The 22,356-nt window shown below is 41.1% G+C and overlaps 1 protein-coding gene across 1 annotated transcript in view; it reads right to left on the bottom strand.

Annotated features, from left to right (window-relative positions):
- The window catches only part of LOC136863882 (zinc-regulated GTPase metalloprotein activator 1), a 209,828-nt gene that overhangs the window by 145,080 nt on the left and 42,392 nt on the right, over nt 1–22,356 (bottom strand). Inside the window, exons 2-3 of the mRNA XM_068226061.1 lie at nt 13,056–13,100; nt 8,895–8,951 (exon numbers count right to left, since the gene is read on the bottom strand). Of these exons, the coding sequence (XP_068082162.1) occupies nt 8,895–8,951; nt 13,056–13,078 (80 nt within the window). The 5' untranslated portion in view covers nt 13,079–13,100. The remainder of the gene's footprint in view (nt 1–8,894; nt 8,952–13,055; nt 13,101–22,356) is intronic.

Here is a 22,356-nt window from a genome sequence, read left to right as displayed (position 1 = left end):
GCTGCTAGATGGGGGCTTCATTCATTCCATTCCTGACCCGGTCGAATGACTGGAAACAGGCTGAGGATTTTTTAAAAATATGAAATGCGAGTAACATATTCTTTTATTACCGACTGTATATATTAGTCGGTTTTCGGCCATTATTTCAATCACCAGATATTACCATATCCAGATCCGGTTCCAAAGCTAAATGCTGGCCTTTGGTCACAGGGGGCTCAGGTTCGATTCCCGACAGGGTCAGGAATTTTAACCATCATTGGTAAATTTCTCTGGCACGGAGGATGGGTGTACGGCAGTTTCATTTACCACATCCAGACTAAAGGCGCGGTTTGTAGGACCAATCAAGTTTTTATTTCATTTAGCGTTTGGCTTTTAGTGTTCGGCTCGTCTGGTGCAGGTCATTCAATTTGACGTCCAAGGGCGACTTGCGTGTCAGGGTATGGGATGATATTGAGGTAGGGAGAGGGTGAAACCCGGTGCCGGTACATAGCCTACTCTTGTCGAATACGAGTAAACCCAAGGGGTCTGCACAGCGTTTATCGTCTCCATCCGACGGACGAATCGTCATCATCAGCAGCAGTAGCATATGTCCTCACTCCGTATGAACTATGTGGAGACGTTTGTAATTGTATTCAAACTTATGGCACGGTATTCAGAGATTAGAAATTTTATACCACCACTCCTACTCTACCGGCCAACAGTGATGGGACTTGATTCGGCTATGCAAGGTGTCAGGCCGTATAGACACAACGGCTCAACAATAAACGCCACCGGGCGAGCAGGCCGTGCGGTTAGGAGCGCGCAGCTGTGAGCTTACATGCGGGAGATTGTGCCTTCGAATCCCACTGTAGGCAGCCCTGAAGATGGTTTTCCGTCGTTTCCAATTTTCACACCAGGCAAATGCTGGGGCTGTACCTTAATTAAGGCCACGGCCGCTTTCTTCCCATTTCTAGGCCTTTCCTATCCCATCGTCGAAGACCTATCTGCGTCGGTGCGACGTAAAGGAAAAAAAATAGCATATAGCAATAAAGGCCGTCAGGTGGGCACCATACAATTAAAGGGTATTCAGAAGAATAGAACAGAAATTATCATCCGTTCTTTCAGTTAGTGCTTATTATTTTAATTTCCTCGTGACACATTTATTTTAAGTAAAGAAATTGATATTCTTCGGGGTGTAATCAAACCATTAATTAATAGTTTAACAATCGTATATAAATCATTCTCTCTGTCTATTTCTGTTTGATATTAACTACCCAAATATTTAATTAATAATAATAATAATAATAATAATAATAATAATAATAATAATAATAATAATAATGTTATTTGCTTTACGTCCCACTAACTACTTTTACGGTTTTTGGAGACGCCCAGGTGCCGGAATTTAGTCACACAGGAGTTCTTTTACGTCACAGCAAATCTTCCGACACGAGACTGACGGACTGAGCCAGGATCGAATATGCCACGTTGAGGTCAGAAGGCCGAGCCACTCAGACCAGCAATATTTAACTGTAAGTGCGACAGTTCCGCTATATATTCTCAAGAGATGCGCATATTCGATTATTTTTGCACAAAATAAACAATGATTATGAAGTTTTGGCCTATGACCCTTATCTATATAAAATAACATGTCCTGACCGACTGACTAATTCATTCATTCATTCATTCATTCATCATCGTCGAGCCAAAACTACTGGACATAAAGAAATCAAATTTTGATGATACATTTATATTACAATGTAGGTGCTCGCTAAGGGAGGATTTTTTAATATTCCGTCGCAAAGGGCGTGAAAAGGGTGGTGAATTTTAAAATGATGTATCTATACCTCAAAACTTTAAAAGTTTACAGATGTAAAAGTTGCCATTTACAATCTCCTTTAAAAATAAAGAAACACGCATTTTTTTTTCGAAAATCCAATTAATGGGTGTTTTCGGAAACTCCACTTAAGGGGAACTAAAAAGGGGGTGAAATTTTAAAATGAGCATATCTACAGTAAATCTCAAAAACTTAACATGTTACAGAAGTGAAAAATGGTATTTTTATCTATATTAAAAATAAAGCAACATGTATTTTTTGTTTTCGGAAAAGACACTTGGGTGGGGGGTAAAAAAGACTAAAAATGTTGTTCAATTATTTTTAATAGGATACTGATATCTCAAAAATTGAAGATGTTACAGATGTGAAATTTGGTATTTACAATCTCCTTTATAAGTAAAGAAATACGTATTTTTTGTTTTCGGAAATCCACTTAATGGGGAGGGGGAGCATTGAAAAATTAGTTGAATTATTTGTATGAAGATACTAAAAGCGAAAGATGTTGCAGACGTGAAAACTGGTATTTGGATCGACTTTAAAAACAAAGCAAAACGCATTTTGGTGGGAAAATCCTCTTGGGAGGCGGGGATGAAAAGGAGTTGAATTCCTTTAATGAGGACGCATATCTCAAAAACTGAAGATGTTACAGCCGTGATAATTGGTATTTAGAAGATCCATTACTAATAAAGAAACAAGTATTTTTTCGGAAAATTCACTTGGGGGGGGGGGAGAGTGTGAAAGGAAGTGAAGAAATTGAATTCTTTTTAAGGGGATACTTATATTTCAAAACGTGAAAATTGGTATTTGGAATCTCCTTTAAACATACAGAAACACGCCTTCTTCTTTTGGGCGGGGGTGAGGGGGATCAACTTAACGACGGTGGGGTGAAAAAAAGGAGTTGAAACCAATTCATTTTACTGTTCATAATATACTTGATCCTGATCATAAACCGATCATTTTTAATCTTTCCAGGGTTCGTTTTCAAGAGCCATCTTTTCCTTTGGAGAACTTAAAGTTAGATTACAGTAGATTCTCCTGGCATATAAATTAAAAAAAATAACAAATTTGAAATAAACGATAGGAATGATACTGAGCGTGCAACTGTTCACATGTATAATAAGGTCAATAATGCAAGGAAGTATACCATTCCTATCGCCAGAAATCCCGCGCACTTGCCTACGCGCGACAATGGTGCTGGTCACATTCTCAGCAATGACATGGCAGCAGGTGTCATTTACCGCCATGCGGGGCCCAGAACATCAATAATGATAATAATAATAATAATAATAATAATAATAATAATAATAATAATAATAATAATAATATTCTGCACCACCGTCAAAATGTGCGGACCGAGCTCGATAGCTTCAGTCGCTTAAGTGCGACCAGTATCCAGTATTCGGGAGGTAGTATGTTCGAACCCCACTGTCGGCAGCCTTGAAAATGGTTTTCCGTGGTTTCCCATTTTCACACCAGGCAAATGCTGGGGCTGTACCTTAATTAAGGCCAAGGCCGCTTCCTTTCCACTCCTAGCCCTTCCCTGTCCCATCGTCGCCACAAGACCTATCTGTGTCGGTGCGACGTAAAACAACTAGCAAAAAAAAGTGCGGACCGCGCTGGAAACGGGCCCTGGCCGGGTAATGACTACGAATGCAGTCCGCCGCGGGTTCATTACCGCCAAGGCACCCAAGACGACCCCACGCCGGATCTCCTCAAGGATTTGATCCATATTAAAATGCTTATAGGAAAGGATGGCAAAGATTTAGGGACCCAACTGACCGGGCGGAATACCTGGAGATAGCCCGGGAAGTACGAAATCGATTGCTGGAAAGAGAGGTTGAAAAATGGGAGGAACGTTGTCGTCAGATCGCGAATTTTGGCGGATTATATACAAAATGTTAAGCATTCAGTTATAAATTTCAGTATAACACCGTAGCGAAGCACGGGTATCTTGCTAGTTTTTATATATATCCTCATTAGCCACCACACCGTAACTCTTACTTCTCTATTTGAAAGATGAAAGGCATTCAATAGGTAATAGGTTGTTTGCATGTTCCTCATTGTTGTTATATACAAAGTATACCTTGCAGTTCACATACCTATGACGAACGAAATGTGTACAACATAAGCCCGGAAGTTACTATTTAATTACAACACTGACAAATTCCGGTCAATTACAGACATGTTTCTGTGGTTGGATTTCCACGTATAATAGAAGACTCGTGGCTAAGATCAGGATAACGACAGTCACGTCAGTATTCCAATTCTCCAGAGGTAAGTTATTGTTACACATAAGATTGTATTCGGTGCTAACTGTCCAAATCTCTCTACACATCAGAATATTCTAGCAAACATTTCCAGATGTGCTTTACCTCGTTCAGGCGTAAATATTTTAACAGAAACGAATAAGCCTACTAAATTTAAGTTTACCTGAGTGAAAGACTTGAGTGGATGAATATACAATAATTTCATAGGTCAACTTCAAATCTACTTTCCATTTCGTCCTATAATGTAAAGTTTTCTACAATTCATTTATTGAAAATTATAAATATTTTTATGAGAAAGAAGCAAAACAATATGAGAACACGTGTGAAATCCTGGCTAAAGGAGGATTAAACCAAGGAAATACAAATAAAAATAGTACTGCATTACCATTACCATTCTTACCCATTGTAATCAACAGTTATAGACCTTAATGGCTCTTTCATCTTTCTTATACCTCTATTTTTCGTGTAGTCAAGACCAGAGTGGGGATGGTAATACTGCATTGTCTGAAAACTTCTATCTGGTAATATATTCGTTTTAATGTTTCTAAGTAACTTTTAATTCAGCAACAAAGAGAGCCTATATAACCCATGGCATTTAGGATCTAGATCCATAGCGGATCAACGGACTGGGACGTTCGTCGAAACTAACCCATAATCAGCGACTTTTCAATTATACCGGAAGTGTTTGAAGCTATGTTCTCGAGTTTCCTTCCCTTCCATCCCGAGTCACAGCCTCCCATTTGTCCTCACGAAGTCCAAAGCCAGGAACTGAATTCAGGTCCCCTATTTAGCAGTCGGCCAGAAGGCGTTAAACATTAAAAATATTCACTGAGTGTTTGTATTTGTGGTTCATCACAATCTTGCTTTTTTTATATGGCAATATGCAACTCTTCTATTTTAATTTAGCGTACGGTGTTTGGTGTTCGAGGATATGTTCGGTTCGCTTTCCCGTGACACTACATGTACCGCTGTGTGAGGTTGTTGACTGTGGGTACGAGTTAGCAATGGGAGGAAAGCGGCCGTGGCCTTGAGAAAAGTACCGTCCCAGTGGAAATGGGAAACCGCGGAAAACTTATTTCCAGGATGGCCACGCACCGCGCTGACCCGTTTGGTAGCGCCATGGTTCCTTTCATCAAAGAGAGCCGAGGAGTGGTGCGTCCAACTAACTACTTTGATAGTTTTAGGACACGCTGAGGTACTGGTATTTTGTCCCGCACGAGGATGACATACCGAACCCAGAGTCAGAAGGCCGGCGGGGGACAGGCTCTTCTCCCCATATAGTCCCTTTCACTCAGTCCGACAACCAGAACACATTACAGCAAAACAAAATATCATTTCGGAAAACTAACGAAAAATATGAAACTGTGAACAATTCCCGTTATTATTCATCCAAGGAAAGAACTACAAAACATATATTTCTTCAGTGTATCCGAGTTATTTCTGGAATCGTTGGAGGCACAAAGGCTCATTATGGATTTGATCAGTCAGTTTTGTTGCTTCTGCGTTTGTTGCTTGTTGTTAAAAGGGGCCTAACATCTAGGACATCGGCCCGTCAGTTTTGTTATGGCCGAGGGAGTTCGCACTGGTCGCTTATTTGTTAGCTTGTATTCGGGAGATGACGGGTTCGAACCATACTGTCGACAGTTTTGCAAATGGTATTCCATAGTTTCTCATTTTCACACCAAGCAAATACAAAGGCTGTGCCTTAATTTACACAACAATCGCTAATTTCCGAGTCCTAGTCCCTTACTATCCCATCGTCCGGCTCCACGGCTAAATGGTCTTTGGTCCAGGCGGTCGCGGGTTCGATTCCCGGCAGAATCGGGAATTTTAACCTCAACTGGCAATTCCGATGACTCGGGAGATGGGTGTTTGTGTTGTCTTAAGCATTATAAATCATCCTAGGTAGGTCCCCCTCCTGAAGGACGCGCAGGTCGCCTATAAGGAGTCAACTTTCCCTTTAAAGACCAGGCCTCTTCGGAGGCTACACGCCATTATTATTATTATTATTATTATTATTATTATTATCATCCCAGCGTCGCTGAAAACCAGTCAGTGTGAGTGACACGTCCGTCAGTAAGGTCTTTTGCTATGTAGTCTACAATACTGCGATTGGAAAACTATTAATGAGTATAAGTAATAATTAACTGCAATCTTCCCTTAAATTACTACTCAACCCCGAACTATTCATAAAATGCAGAAACTCAAAACGAACTAATAAAAGTCTTCGTAACGAGGGTGTAATCGAAACAAATGGACAACTTTGGGATGAAGAGATTAGCTTTTATAATTTACTGATATGATAGGATTAAGCTACGCTAGGTTGAAGTTTTACGTGACTGATGTAATCGTGACCATAAACGCGGGACAACCACTTTCACGCGGAATCACAACACGTGACTTATGATTTCAAAAATTGCAATTTCACTGCCCAGGGTTTGAATCGCGACCGCCCATGTGAAAAGCCAGAGACATAGACATTGCCATTGCCACTTGGCTGCCATACATATTGATGTGATCTTAGCAATCTGAAGACGCCTATTTGATTGAACGGACGTTCAATTACATGGCTAATAATAACTTCATTTTGTTACGCTTATGTCTCAAAGCTGCCTTTGCTGGCGGGACCTAGTCTTTACAGTGCACTAAGTCTTCTGGTATAGGCTAGAGCAATTTTGTTACTTTCATTGATCTGTCTCTGTCTTACCCTTGGCTTTGGCAATATGAAAGTGACTGATGTATGAGCGATGCTAGTAACGACATTCCTTATGCCGCCAGTCATTGCTATGAATAGTGTGAAAATGTTGCTCATATGGTCGGTTGGTGCATGCATTTCAGTGGGCTTTGCAGACTGATATGCAATAGCAACTTCTGGCTCAGTGAGGAAAGCAACGGGAAACAACCTCACTCCTCATTTCCCTAGAACGCTTCTTCAGTGATGCCTAGGCTATCTTTGACAGCTGATGGCGGAGCTGTTGAGGCTCCAACCAGCCTTAGGGCTGATGACTGAACATACGTACACATGTCTCAATCTGTAGTTCTAAATTGTGGGCGACATTTTAAAGGTTAACTGAAGAGCATGGCTACCATCCAATCACATTAATATACAGACCTAAGCCACGAGATCTACAGCTTTACTCACAAGCCGAAACACTGGGATGTGACTTTTTAATTCTATCGTCTCATTCACATTGACCGGGATCTGAACCACGGCTTCCTTGGGGAAGATTCAGTGACAAAGTTCCAGAGCTATCATACACACCAGAGACCTCGTCAAAAAGGAAAAATATAGGTCAATAACTTTCATGTTGTTCTGTGCCTTGGAAATGCGAAAATAATGGGTAGGAGACTGGTCCAATAGAACAGTTACAGGCTTGAATGCAGGTCCGCGGGATCTCAACCTCGACGGTACACTCACGATTACGTCCCCCACACCAGGAAGTACACGTGGAGTGCTAGTAAATGGCTCGGAGTCGTCAGGAGTGACATTTTCACCACAATTATGAAGTTTCGTCGTGCTCAATGTGTCGTCCCAAAACAACTTGCAGTTTATTGATCAAGTCTAGGCGGTTTTTTGATCCTGAGGAGGATTAGGGCGAGCACGGTCTGTGTCTCGCCTCGTTACGCACATTGTCCAAAAACAGGGTGTGGGGGAGAGGAAGTGAGGGGACGTAGGGCACTTGAGTAATTTGTCAAGCGAGCTGAACTCATAATGTAATCAGCCAGCTAACAGCCATATAATGTGCAAAGAATTAATACTCTCTTGAAGGAAATAAAACAACAGCAACACCACGGGTTGGGGCTCACTCCTAGTAATGGTGTATAAACTGCCAGCAGGGCAATCGCACTGCAGTCATCTCCAAAATGGCGGTGCTGGTGTCATATTGTACAGTGGAATACTCCAAATCAAAACGAACCGAAAACATGCTTCTTCCGAGCATGCAACTTTTAGTCACATTAATCAATATTATTTGAAATAAACAATACTAAACGTGCTAAGGATATGAAAGCTGTTGGATGTGTCCGAAAATATCGAGTATCGTCACTTACGAACGCAATATCTACTCTAAGTGCATCCAAGCTATTTGCACAGAATTAATATTATATTGAATCGCCCATCTGTCCACCTGATCCCGCTCACGTTGCAGATCGGAATTACCTGATGATGGTTTGTAAAAAATACAACAGCAAGAAAAGTTATACCAAGCGCTCACAAAAAACATATACCCCTGCCAACATCAGTTTTCTGACTTTCATTTCTGATACAAAAATATACGGTTATATATTTTAGTTTTCAATCGAGGCCGATCTTAATTTGTTAGTTTTGTCAAAACTATCCTCAACCATCACCGAGATCTGCTGTGCAGTTGAGAAACTCGCCATCACAGGCCCCACAGCGCGAAAATCCCACCTTTCCCTGGCAGCATGGACCTTCGGACCGAATGCCAATTTAAAAGAAAAACTTTACTTATTATACTAGCAACGTGGAGAACATACATCCTAACGACTTGAAAAGGTCAACCTGTTCCAATGTCCCAATTGTACTTCCTTTTAAAACATCACCACGTATTCCCTACGTGACAATACAACCTCTTTCTAAAATATATTACATGACGATGGTCCTGATCACGTCATTTCTATCAATAAAGAAATAGCTTTCTGTTATTGCAGTAACTGGTACCCAAAATAACGACCACATGTTCAAACCAATATCTCGATTTTTAATAATACATGTTTCTTATCCGAACTGTCCAAGTATGCAGTACATGTTCAACCTAACTTAGGAGTGTCTGAAAACACATGCTACTTACAACTTCTCCGTGTCTGTAGAATACATCCCAAGGTCCAATATTTGGTCAAGTGCGGCTCTGGGAAAGGAAGACATTACCAGAATTAATTTTTGGTTTACATATTTTATAATAACATACCAGGTGTATCACAGTCAACATATAGTAACAAATACAAAAGGACAATGTGGAGTTACGGCAGGAATCCTGTTTGTAAGGGAGTAAGCAAAGTGAAAGTCTACATCTCACACAGTCTTGGGTGATACTGCATGATACTCTCAAAGTGGTGTGTTCCAGTCTGTGGAGTCTACTCACAAATGAGGGCTCTATTTTCACCAAAAGAAAGTTCTGGGTAAACATAATAAACGTGTAAAAAAGGCAAATTTTAAGGAATTACATTTTTCCCGTCTGGATTACTCAACTTATGTAATGTGTGTGGATGGAACACTGAATTGTTTTTAAGTGGAAATAGCACCTTTTGAACAGACACTCCCCAATGTGCACGTTACAAGGTAATTTTCGTCCTCTGTACTACAAGTAATTTATTGCGTACTTGTAGCAATTCAACTTCTGATTTGTTGCAACATGATAAGTATGGATATAATAGAAACTACCAAGGGAAAACCTTTGGCTGAGTATAACGGTCACCGATAAGGGAAGGAAAGGGTAAATAAGGATGGAACAGTCAGCTGGTTGTGCGGATACGAGAAACGGGAGAGTTGCAGAGAAGCACTGTACCGTGTGTGAATGTGTGTTGGTGATTTAGGGAAAGTTGATGTATAGAGAAACCAGAAACAGATTGGAAATTTATGGAAATGCTGCTATTCCTTTGACACCGCGCCTGTTAACAAGCTCTGCAACTGGGAGACGAGTGCGTTCGAACCCCACCGTCGGCTGTCCTCGGATAGTTTCACATTTTTTCTTCCAGGTAAATGCCGTGACAGTTGCTATTCATAGGCCACAACAGATTCCTTCCACCTCCTTACCCAATTTCATTCACCATCATGAGGTTGGCGTCAGGAAGGGCATCCTGTCGTAAACATGTCATAGAATGCCATCTCACGTCATCCCCGACCCCGTATCAAGAAATGGGACCAAGGGGTAGACATACATTGTCCGGATACGAACTGATTGTCGAAATGCCTTCCTTTTCTTCAGCATGATCTTCAAGAGCTTCATATTCCACTCGATTTGTTTACGACGGAAGTTGGATCCTAATTTCTGCTGGCCAACCAATCAGTAGATTGTGAAGATCTTAACTCTTTGCAAATTCTAAATGAAAAGGACCGAGCTCGATAGCTGCAGTCGCTTAAGTGCGGCCAGTATCCAGTATTCGGGAGATAGTAGGTTCGAACCCCACTGTCGGCAGCCCTGAAAATGGTTTTCCGTGGTTTCCCATTTTCACACCAGGCAAATGCTGGGGCTGTACCTTAATTAAGGCCACGGCCGCTTCCTTCCCACTCCTAGCCCTTTCCTGTCCCGTCGTCGCCATAAGACCTATCTGTGTCGGTGCGACGTAAAACAACTAGCAAAAAAAAATGAAAAGGGGCTTTTCGTAGACGGAACCATCAAGTGTTTTAGCAAACAGTTCAGCCAGTTGTTTACAGTACACGTTCGTGTAGGGAAGCACCTGAATTAGCCACGTGGAAAAGTACGAGAGAATCTTGATCTATCGAAGACAGAATCTGAAACAGGTCCCACAACTGCTTTGAAGAAGTTTTTCCCAGGAGTGATAGCAAGTGGGAGTCATTTCCACTTTTGCAAGCTCTGTGGAGAACTGCTCAAGAAAGCACGATGAAAATGTCAGACACCAAATATAAATGTGGGATGCACAAGCCTATTTACCAGCCACAGATATGGAAGACGATTGGGAGAAATTCAGAGCGATTCGCCATAACCTTTTGATCTCTGGCTTCAGTTGTCTAAACTTGACATCTGGAACTGCCATAAACTGCTACATCGCACGAACAATACTGCTGAAGGATGGGATTCGACATTACACAAACCAGTGAACCATCCAAATACATGTGATTGAATAAGTAAGTTATTCACAGAGGCAAAAATGTGACATCTCTACTCAGATCTTATTTAAGTTTCGAAGGAAACTGAGGAAGAAAGAAAGAATTACCCGTATTCAAGATGACTATGATTATTTTTAAATGAAGCAATGCTTAACAAAACTAGTCGCCGTTGATAAATTTATTTTAATCTGTAAGTTTGGAATTTTAAGAGACAATTTTATACTACAGTTAACAGTTTTCAAACACCGGAGAATTTTAATTTCTCCTAATCATATACTTCGATGAAAAAATTTGTTCCCGTCTGTACCTACGTAGGACATCCTCACACTTGACTACGCAACAGCTATTAAGGTTTTTCTGCGCGAAATTGGGACGTTACAGACAGGCGTAAACGTCTGGGCCAACCTAGCCGAGGTGGTAAACATGCGCTTATTTCACCTGTTCTTCTCTCACAGTTATCTGTTCCAGTCAGACCAGAACAAAAGTTTGGACCAACCCAGGCGGGTTGGTAATGGTGCGCTTATTTAAGCTGGTCATCTCTCACAGTTATGTATTCTAGCAGACCAGTGCAAAAGTTTGGACCAACTCAGCCGGGTTGGTAATGGTGCGCTTATCTCACCTGTTCTTTTCTAACAGTTATCTATTCCAGTCAGAACAGTACAAAAGTTTGGACCACCCCAGCCGGGTTGGTAATGGTTATCTGTTCTAATCAGGCCCTGGTATTCACACAGTATACAACACAAATGAGCAACCTGGGAGGAAATCGGTCGGGCATAGAGCTAACTACCCTTTTGACATAACACAGTGGAAAGATTACAAGGCCCTCGGGGCCAATATACCCTGTACCGAGATCGCCATGGTTCTTTTCGGCTTTCCATGTCATCGTTTTTCTTTGACACGTGGCAATGTTAATGAACAAAAAAATAATACCATTTCGACATGAGAATATGCAACTGAGAACCTTAGGTCTTAATGCTTTGTTCAAGCAACTAGATCTTTTAAACACTGTTATTACTAGTATACACCAAGAATTAAGTTATAGTCACTCTTTCTTTGAGACATGTTGGTAGACAAAATCACCTTCATATAACATGAAATACTCTAAACAGTGTTGCCAACAATTTTCGCAGGAGAAAAATTCTCCCTCCTTACTGACCCCCTAACCCCTAGATATACTAAACATAGAGAGCAACATAGTAAATTATTTTCCTTCATGACCACAACAAAAACAGAGCTTTTCAGTCGATGAACACGGTTAGTGAAAAAATGGGTGTCACGAGGTCAACACGAAAGATCCTACCCGTATCCATGGGAAAACATGTTGTAATGTGAGAAGACCAGCGAATTTGTGGACTGAGTTATTTCAAAACGTGTTAAGTCACAGATGTTCTCGTAGAATGTATGTATTCCACAGATATGAGTCACTGCACACGACTAGCATATTTGACCTCAGAGCGTCTGGACAAGGGTTATTACTGTATGACAATGCAAGACCACACGCTATTCTGTTGGTCCAGGAATTTGTTACTAGACAGAAAGTGCTAGTTTACCACATATCTCCCCTTTGCCACCGACTAATTGCTTCCTCTTCCTCGGCTGAAGCGAATGATGAAAAGAAGGCAGCGCAAAGAAATTGTGGAAATCAAATAGGCTGCCGACAGTGAGCAGGTTTCTCCGGTTGCTTCCAAACCCTTCCACAACGTTTAGAACAGTACATCGACTACGAAGGGGACTACTTTGAAGAGAACGAGAACCATTCGCCCGTATGTAATATTCTACTTCTTACAGTGACAGCCCTGGAACGTACATGATACTCCTTATTTTCAGGCAATTGCGAACACAGAGATCTTCTTCAGTATGGGACAACAGAATGTGGAATATGTACCTCTTCCTAACTCGAAGGTACAGAAGGTAAATATATCATCGAGATGCAAAACACTACGAAAGAATAGCAGTACATTTTTGGTGGGAGTGGGAGGGTGGGGGTGGGGGGGATGCAAGTTACATATCTTCATGTTGTTGAGATTAACAAATAAATAACTGAATTTAACAAGTTCTTTAAATTCTTTAATCTGTGTGATGTAAGAGTTTTCCTCAATAATTCTACCCAACAGTATGCCAAAATGTAACACACAAGATTGAAAATGTAGAAGATGGTTCTTACCCGCTTCGAATCGTTTCGATCATGTCGGCCACAGCGTTAATGCGCCTGAAAGGAATAAGAAAATACCGTAAGAAGTACAAATGTAACACTAATCTACTACCTACTACTACTACTACTACTACTACTACTACTAAATACAGTAACTTTAGTCTTTCAGTCGTTCTACACGTCATAAATATTCAAGTCAACTCGACAAGTGGTTGATTTAAACAACGTACAAGCCCTCGTTACCAACAAATAAAACATAAATGAATCACATCCATTGTTTACATAATTGGTGTGAAAATGAAATGAACGACATAAAAAATGTAAGACATTTAACAGATAATTCGAAAATAATAAACATCCGGAAAATTAAATCCCAACACCAAGGAAGAGGTGTACTAGATACACGACATTTGGGGGGCGTGTTTGCACATGTTAAAGATCACGCCTACTCAAATTTGCGCGCTAGTCAACAAAGAATGATGCTAGTAGCGCCACTAAGAACCTGAATGCAAGGTTCCTTTGAAGACGCACTGTACACTATCAAAGTCCGCTATCAAATTTGTTGGGATAACGACGAGAGTGCTGCTGCTGTCGTAGGAATTCGCTCCCCAGATCAGAACTCCTGGTGTAGGTTCAGTGCCTCGACGCCGCACACTGCTTGGTTCAAAGCGCTCATTTAGCCTTCTCCTTACTAAACTACGGGTTAAGTCGCTCAGACGGAAGAGCACTCGTTTCCTAAACCCAATTCGGCAGGTCGATCCCTGCTCAGTTCGGTGGTATTTGGAGGTGCTCAGATTTACCAGTGTGTAAGGAAATATTTGCAGGACAAGATTTCGGCACCTCGGCGTGTCGCAAAACCTTAGAAGTGGTCAGTGGGAGGTAAAACCAATTTTTCATTAGTTCGAAGCTATTTAGAAATGGAATTACTGTTTCGTGGGTGTAAATATCTTCACGAAGAAGGCAGTATTAGCAGCTGAGTTTGTACGAGGCCGTGTAATAGGGCCACGAAAAGATGGATGTTCTTTCCCCGCGATATTGTAGAAAGACTTGGCAGCGATGTATCCACATGACAACAATGGTCACGAGAAGGCACTGTTTGAAGAAGACCAGGGTTCGGCCACAAACGACGGAAGGCGCCGTATTCACTGCATGGGTGTAGTGTATCGTACTGCATCTGTAGCAACCATTATAGCGCCACGAGTGTGACACAGCAAACTGTGGCAACATCTCCGAGCCAGACGTCCTGTAGCGTTCATGCAACTAACTCCGAATCACTGCTATCTTCGACTCCAGTGATGTCAAGCTAGAGCTCAATGGAGGGCGGAGTAGAGATCTGATGTGTTCTCAGAAGAGAGCCGTTTCTGTCTTGGTGACAGCGATAGCCGTAGTTTAGTAAGGAGAAGGCTAAATGAGCGCTTTGAACCAAGCAGTGTGCGGCGTCGAGGCACTGAACCTACACCAGGAGTTCTGATCTGGGGAGCGAATTCCTACGACAGCAGCAGCACTCTCGTCGTTATCCCAACAAATTTGATAGCGGACTTGTACGTCAGACTGGTGACTGAACGCCATTCATACACAGTATTCAACAGGGAGTTTTCCAACAGAATAACACTCGTCCTCACGCAGCGTTCTCTACAGAGTGTCAACCATTTGCCTTGGCATACGAGATCACCCGTTAAGTACACCTGTACAACATAATGCATGTATGTTCGCATGTTTACATTCAAAATCATGGCGACTACGGCGATTAGAGGATGGCCCCCAGTTGTACTTCCTCTTAAAACGATAATCACCACCATCACCTACAGTGGTTATTTATTTGCCACCATGTCACATATTACATGTTTCGATTGTGAAGCAAGCATCTTCAGAGCAAGGGAAGTTAATTCTAGTAACAATTATGAAATAACTCATCAAATTACATTTTCCAACTATTTCGACTATGTCGGGTTAAGTCGCTCAGACGGAAGAGCACTCGTTTCCTAAACCCAATTCGGCAGGTCGATCCCTGCTCAGTTCGGTGGTATTTGGAGGTGCTCAGATTTACCAGTGTGTAAGGAAATATTTGCAGGACAAGATTTCGGCACCTCGGCGTGTCGCAAAACCTTAGAAGTGGTCAGTGGGAGGTAAAACCAATTTTTCATTAGTTCGAAGCTATTTAGAAATGGAATTACTGTTTCGTGGGTGTAAATATCTTCACTAACTGCTTCACGATTTTCAGAGACGTCAAGGTGCCGGAAATTTGTTCCGTAGAGGTTCTTTTAAAGCCGGGAAATCTACCGAACAAGGCAACTGTTCTGAGTTGGAATGGAACCCGCCAGCTCTACCGTCTGAATCACTCAGTCCGGCTGCATACCGGTGTGACTTCAAGCTATTTCAGCGTTAAAGAACAAACAATATGACAACATTCAACGGAAGAACTGAGTGTCCATGATTTATTTTAACATTTAACTATAAACCGGTCCTATTTTGGGTGCACACTGTATCTTTCTCTCAATCCTAGTGCAGACTCACTGTCCAGATTGTCGATTACTTTGGAAACCAAAAATAGCAGGGAGAAACACCCAACTGATGTCGGTTTCTGAAACATGAGATATCCAACCTGCAGAGGCATCAAAGGTTAATTTGCGTTTTTGCGTTGCACAAACGTAAGATACATCTATCGGCTGGATAAACCGCCCGTTCACTTCACTTACTTCAAAGGGTCCTATTCGTTAACTTGGCGGGCGCATGCGCCTTGCGCAGTACTGTATGTACAACATGTCGGCCGCTAACACGTATTGCTTTAGTACATTCTCATAGTTTTTCGATGAAGCAGTTCTAGACATGGGTAATATTCTAGAACGTCTGCCTGATGTTCTTGTGATGCACAGTGAGGGCGAATTAATCGATAGATTCAGACTACACAAACATACTGTCACCGAGCGAGTTAGCCGTGCGGTTAGGGTCGCGAAGCTGTGAACTTGTATTCGAGAGAAAGTCGGTTCGAACCCCCTCCCTCTCGGCGGCCCTTTAGATAGTTTTCCGTGGTTTCCACTTTCCACATCAGGCTGTACCTTCATTAAAACCACGGCCACTTCCTATCCACTCCTAGCGCTTTCCTATCTCATTGTCGCCACAAAACCTATCTGTGTTGCTGCGACGTAAAGGAAATTGTCTTTAATGAAAGTACTGTTATGAGTTTGATTGAGGTTATAAGCGCGAATTTACATCCTGAGACTGTCCTGTATCGTTCATATGCTTGTATCCCACTGATTCTTATCACATTTTTATGGGTGACCTAGAGCTCGCCTGTGTGGTCTTTATAAGAGCAATACGGGAAGGGCTGCCTGGAGTAGTATTACGAATACGTTGGAATCTCCCTCATACTTATCGAGAAATTATCATAAGCATAAAATTAGGGCCAGAAACCAGCATACGGACGTGGGCAAGTTTTCTTTCGTTAACAGGACCATAAGGCATTGGAATAAATTACCTCCTGCAGTCTTTGATAGATTCCCTTCCGGTATCAAGTCGTTTTTCCCTCTTCTTCATTTAACACACGAATCAGTTCTCTTCACCTCTCTTGGCCCGAGAGATCGCGTCACGATCTAGGGGGCCCGCCCCGCCCTTCAGGTGGGGAATGAAAACATGAAAAATAAAAGTTCACCTGCATACACCCCAGCGTCAGTGGGTAGGGTCTGACACATCCCACTCTGATGAGTCTAGTGTCAGACCTAAGACGAAACGCTGGTTAATAGAGCAAACGCCTGAAAAGCCTTACATCTGATCTATTTTTTGACATGCTCTATTGGTGGAAAAAGATGCAATTCCCACCATGGGAACTTAGAATTTCCATTCGGGAAATACTTAAGTTGTGTATGAATTTGTAAATGATGATGCTGGATTTAGAAGGTTAAACTAGTAGTAATTCTTGTAACATTTTCTTCCCATGGATTTGCTTGTTGTACTCTTGTTTGCTTGTTTGTTGTTGTTGGGTAATTATGTTACCTTTTTTTTATTGCACTAGCAATTAACCGCGGCTTCGCTCGCGTGGATTTCGTAATTTGATCAAAGTAATCGTTCCTCGGCATTGTACTAAGACATTATCTGAAAGTTCCTAAAGTATAAAAACTCACCCAAAAATTGAGTTTCATTTACCCTTGAATTTTTTTAAAACCATGTTTGTGGTAATACCTTTCACGGCTAAGACGACCATGCGACATAGAAGTGTACATGTGAGAAACAGTCTTCTCGCGCGTCGAAAAAATAAATATATATTTCTTCTTTTTTTAAAGATATTCCAAATACCTATTCACACATCTGTAACATCTTCAGTTTTTGAGATATACCTAGGTACATAAGTATTCCCATAAAAAGAATTCAACCCCTTGATCAGTCCTTCCCCCACCCTCATTTAAGTGTATTTTCCGAAATAAAAAATATACATGTTTCTTTATTTTTAAAGGAGACTACAAATACCAATTTTCACGCCTGTGATATCTTCAGTTTTTAAGATATCAGTGAAAAATGAAAATGAAAACCTACAACGTGTGTTCCAGTCATTGACAGAGTCAGGGATGTAATGAATGAAGCAGATATAGGCTATTAGTACGATGGGGTCGCCACTCCCAAAGTAATTTATTAATGACTGATAGATGCTATGAAATGAGAATGGGGAGTGTTGCTGGAATGAAAGATGACAGGGAAAACCGGAGTACCCGGAGAAAAACCTGTCCTGCCTCCGCTTTGTCCAGCACAAATCTCACATGGAGTGGCCGGGATTTGAACCACGGTATCCAGCGGTGAGAGGCCGACGCGCTGCCGTCTGAGCCACGGAGGTTCTTTTAAGATATAAGTATCCTCATAAAAATAATTCGACTATTTTTCACTTGTTTTCACCCCCCCGTTAAGTGCCTTCTCCGAAAACAAAAAGGTACATATTAGTGGTTTTTAAAGGACTTCCCAAATACCAAGTTTCTTGTCTCTAACATGTTAAGTTTTCGACATATAATGTAGATATACCGGCACTCATTTTAAAAATTCACCCGTTTTTTCAATTCTTTTCAGCCCCTTAACTGGATATTCCGGAAACGAAAAAATACATGTTTCATTAATTTTTAAGGAGATTCCAAATACCAGTTTTCATGTCTGTACGTCTGTAACACCGTCAGTTTTTGAGATAAATGTATACTCATAAAAATAATTCAACTTCCTCTTCTTCACTTCATTTCAATCCTCTCTCGCCTTAAGTGGACTTTCCAAAAACAAAAAATACGCGTTTCTTTATTTTGAAAGGAAATTCAAAATACCGACTTTCACGTCTGTAACAGCTTCAGTTCTTAAGATAAAGTATCCTCATAAACATATTTCAACTCCTTATTTACTTATTTTCAACCCCACACCTCTTACGTCGACTTTCCGAAAAAACAAAAAAACAAATGCGTGTTTCTTTATTTTTAAAGTTTATTCCAAATACCAATTTTCACGTCTTTAACATCTTTCCTTTTTGAGATATAAGTATCCTCATACAAAAAATTCAACTATTTTTTTCAATTCATTCACCCCCCTTAAGTGGATTTTCCGAAGACAAAAGAACACGTGTTTCTTTACTTTGAAGGAAGATTCCAAATACAAATGTTCATGCATCTAACATCTTCAGTTTTTGAGATATAACTGAAAATGAAAATCTACAACGTGTTTTCCAGTCATTGTCCGGGTCAGGGATGTAATGAATGAATCATATATAGGCTATTAGTACGATGGGGTCGCAACTCCCAAAGTGATTTATTAATGACTGATAGATGCTATGAAATGAGAATGGAGAGTGTTGCTCGAATGAAAGATGACAGGGAAAACCGGAGTACCCGGAGAAAAACCTGTCCCGCCTCCGCTTTGTCCAGCACAAATCACACATGGAGTGACCGGGATTTGAACCACGGTATCCAGCGGTGAGAGGCCGACGTGCTGCCGTCTGAGCCACGGAGGCTTTGGGATATAACTAACCTCATAAAAAGAATTCAAATCCTTTTTCACCCCAGCCCGTTAAGTTGATCAGCCCTCCACAAAATGCGTGTTTCTTTATTTTTAAAGGAGATTCCAAATACAAATTTTCACGTGTGCAACATCTTTAGTTTTTCAGATATAAGTATCCTCATATAAAGAATCCAACTAATTTTTCAATTAATTCACCACTTAAGTGGATTTTCCAAAGACAAAAAATATAAATACGTGTGCCTTTACATTGAAAAAACATTCGAAATACAAATTATCATGTCTGTAACATCTTCAGTTTTTGAGATATAGGTATCCTCATGAAGAGAATTCAACTCCTTTTTCACTCCACCCCCGCCCGTTAAGTTGGTTTCCCCCCACCCAAAAAATGCGTGTTTCTTTATTTTTCAAAGGGATTCAATATACCATCAGTTTTTAGATATAAGTTTCTCCAGAAAAGGAATTCAATTTTTTTCACTTTCTTCCACACTCCCCACTTAAGTGAAACAATACCCGTTTCTTTAAAATAGCTTCCAAATGCGAATTACCACGACTGTAACATCTTCAGCTTTTTGAGATATATGTATCCTCATAAAAGGAATTCATCTCAGTTTTCATCCCCCCCACCCCTAGAAAGTTGATCCCCCACCCCCCAGATGCGTGTTTCTTTATCTTTAAAGGAGAATCCAAATACCAATTTTCACGTTTGTAACATCTTTATAGATTTTTGGTGTATATATATATTCATACAAATCATTCAACTAATTTTTCATTTTTCACCCCTCCCGTTAAGGGCTTTTCCGAAAACAAAAGAATACATGTTTCCTTATTTTTAAAGGAGATTCCAAATACCAATTTTCACGTCCGGAACATGCTAAGTTTTTGAGATATACTGTAGATATGCTAATTATAAAAATTCACCTCTGTTTCAGTTCCGGTTAAGTGGATTTTCCGAAAAAAATATTTATGTTTCTTTACATTTACAGGAAATTGCAAATACCAGTTTTCAAATCTGTAATATGTTAGCTGTCTGAGATAATTTGCAGATATATTCTTTTTAAAAGTTCACCCCCTATTCATCGGATTATCAAAAAACAACACAAATACGTGTTTCTTTATTTTCAAAGGAGATTCCAAATACCAATTTTAATGTCTGTAACATCTTCACTTTTTGAGATATAAGTCTCCTCATAAAAATGTTCAACCCATTTCCCCCCACTTTTCATCCTCCTTAATGGAATTTTTCGAAAACAAAAAATACGTGTTTTTTATTTTTAAAGGAGATTTCAAATACTAATTTTTACGTCTGTAAACGTTTACGATTTTGAGATATAGATATCCTCATATTAAAAATTCACCCCGCTTTTCTCCTTCTTAGCGCCGGAATATCCAAAAATCCTCCCTCAAAAAGCACCTACACCCTAATATAAATGTACCCCCAAAATTTCATTTCTTTATGTCCAGTAGTTTTGGCTCGGCGGTGATGAATCATTCAGTCAGTCAGGACAAAGTTAGTTTATATACACTACTAGCAAGATACCCGTGCTTCGCTACGGTATTATACTCAAATTTATTTTTGAATGCTTAACGTTTTATATATAATCCGCCGAAATTCGCGATCTGACTCGTTTTCTGAGAGATTACGGCAAAGTTCCTCCCATTTTTCAATCTTTCATTCCAGCAATCGATTTCGTACTTCCCGGGCTAGGTCCAGGTATTCCACGCGGTCAGTTGGGGTTCTAAATCTTTGCCATCTTTTCCTATAAACATTTTTAATATGGATCAAATCCTCGAGGAGATCCGACGTGGTGTCGTCTTGGGTGCCTTGGCGGTACTGAGCCCGCGGCCGGACTGCGTTCGTAGTCATTACCCGTCCAGGAAACGTTTCCAGCGCGGTCCGCACATTTTGACAACGGTCCAAAACATTATTATTATTATTATTATTATTATTATTATTATTATTACTATTATTATTATTATTATTATTATTAACATTGTGGACCCCAGAGCAAGATGCAAGACCGCTAGTTGGCGGTAAATTACATCTGCTGCCATTGTCATTGCTGACAATGTGACCAGCACCATTGTCGCGCGTAGGCAAGTGCGCGGGATTTCTGAGGATGCGAATGACATACTCCGTGAATTATTGACCTTACTATAGATGTAAACAATTGCACGGTCAATCTCATTCCTATCGTTTATTACAAATGTGTTTAAATTTTTATTTATATGCCAGGAGAATCTACTGTAATCTAAGAACGTTCTCCATAGAAAAAGATGGCTCTTGCTATTTGCTTTACGTAGCACCGACACAGATATGTCTTATGGCGACGATGGGATAGGAAAGGCCCAGGAATTGCAAGGAAGCGGGCGTGGCCTTAATTAAGGTACAGCCCCGACATTTGCCTGGTGTGAAAATGGGGAAACCACCGAAAACCATCTTCAGGGCTGCCGACAGTGGGGCTCGAACCCACTATCTCCCGATTACTGGATACTGGCCGAACTTTAGCGAATACAGCTATCGAGCTCGGTAGATGGCTCTTGAAAACGAACCCAGGAAAGTTTGAAAATGATCGGTTTATGATTAGAATAAGTACATTCAAAATCCACAGCCTGTTTCCAGTCATTCGACCGGGTCAGGAATGGAATGAATAAAGCCCACATCTTGCGGCGAGGTAATGAATTGCGCCGGCTGCCGAAGCCTGTCGCACTCCTCTGGGGCAATGATTAATGAATGACTAATGGAATGATATTGGAGAGTGTTGCCGGAATGAATGATGACAAGGAAAACCGGAGTACCCGGAGAAAAACCTGTCTCGCCTCCGCTTTGTCCAGCACAAATCTCATATGGAGTGACCGGGATTTGAACCACGGAACCCAGCGGTGAGAGACCGGCGCGCTGCCGCCTAAGCCACGGAGGCTCCTTATAAGTACATTATGAACAGTAAAATCAATTGGTCTCACCTTTTCTTTCACCCCACCGCCGTTAAGTTGATTTACCCCCTCCATGAAAAGCATGACCACACCATAACACCACCGCCTCCGAATTTTACTGATGGCACTACACAAGCTGGCGGATGACGTTCACCGGGCATTCGCCATACCCACACCCTGCCAACGGATCGCCACGTTGTGCACTGTGATTCGTCACTCCACACAACGTTTTTCCACTGTTCAATTGTCCAATGTTTACGCTCCTTGCACTAAGCGAGGCGTCATTTGGCATTGTCCTGCGTGATGTGTGGCTTATGGGCAGCCGCTCGACCATGAAATCTAAGTTATCTCACCTCCCGCCGAACTGTCATAGTACTTGGAGTGGATCCTGATGCAGTTTGGAATT

Source organism: Anabrus simplex, chromosome 2 (assembly GCF_040414725.1).
Source record: "Anabrus simplex isolate iqAnaSimp1 chromosome 2, ASM4041472v1, whole genome shotgun sequence".
Classification (NCBI taxonomy): domain Eukaryota; kingdom Metazoa; phylum Arthropoda; class Insecta; order Orthoptera; family Tettigoniidae; genus Anabrus; species Anabrus simplex.
Note: the sequence above shows the minus strand (reverse complement) of the source record. Positions and strands in the feature narration are given on the sequence as shown.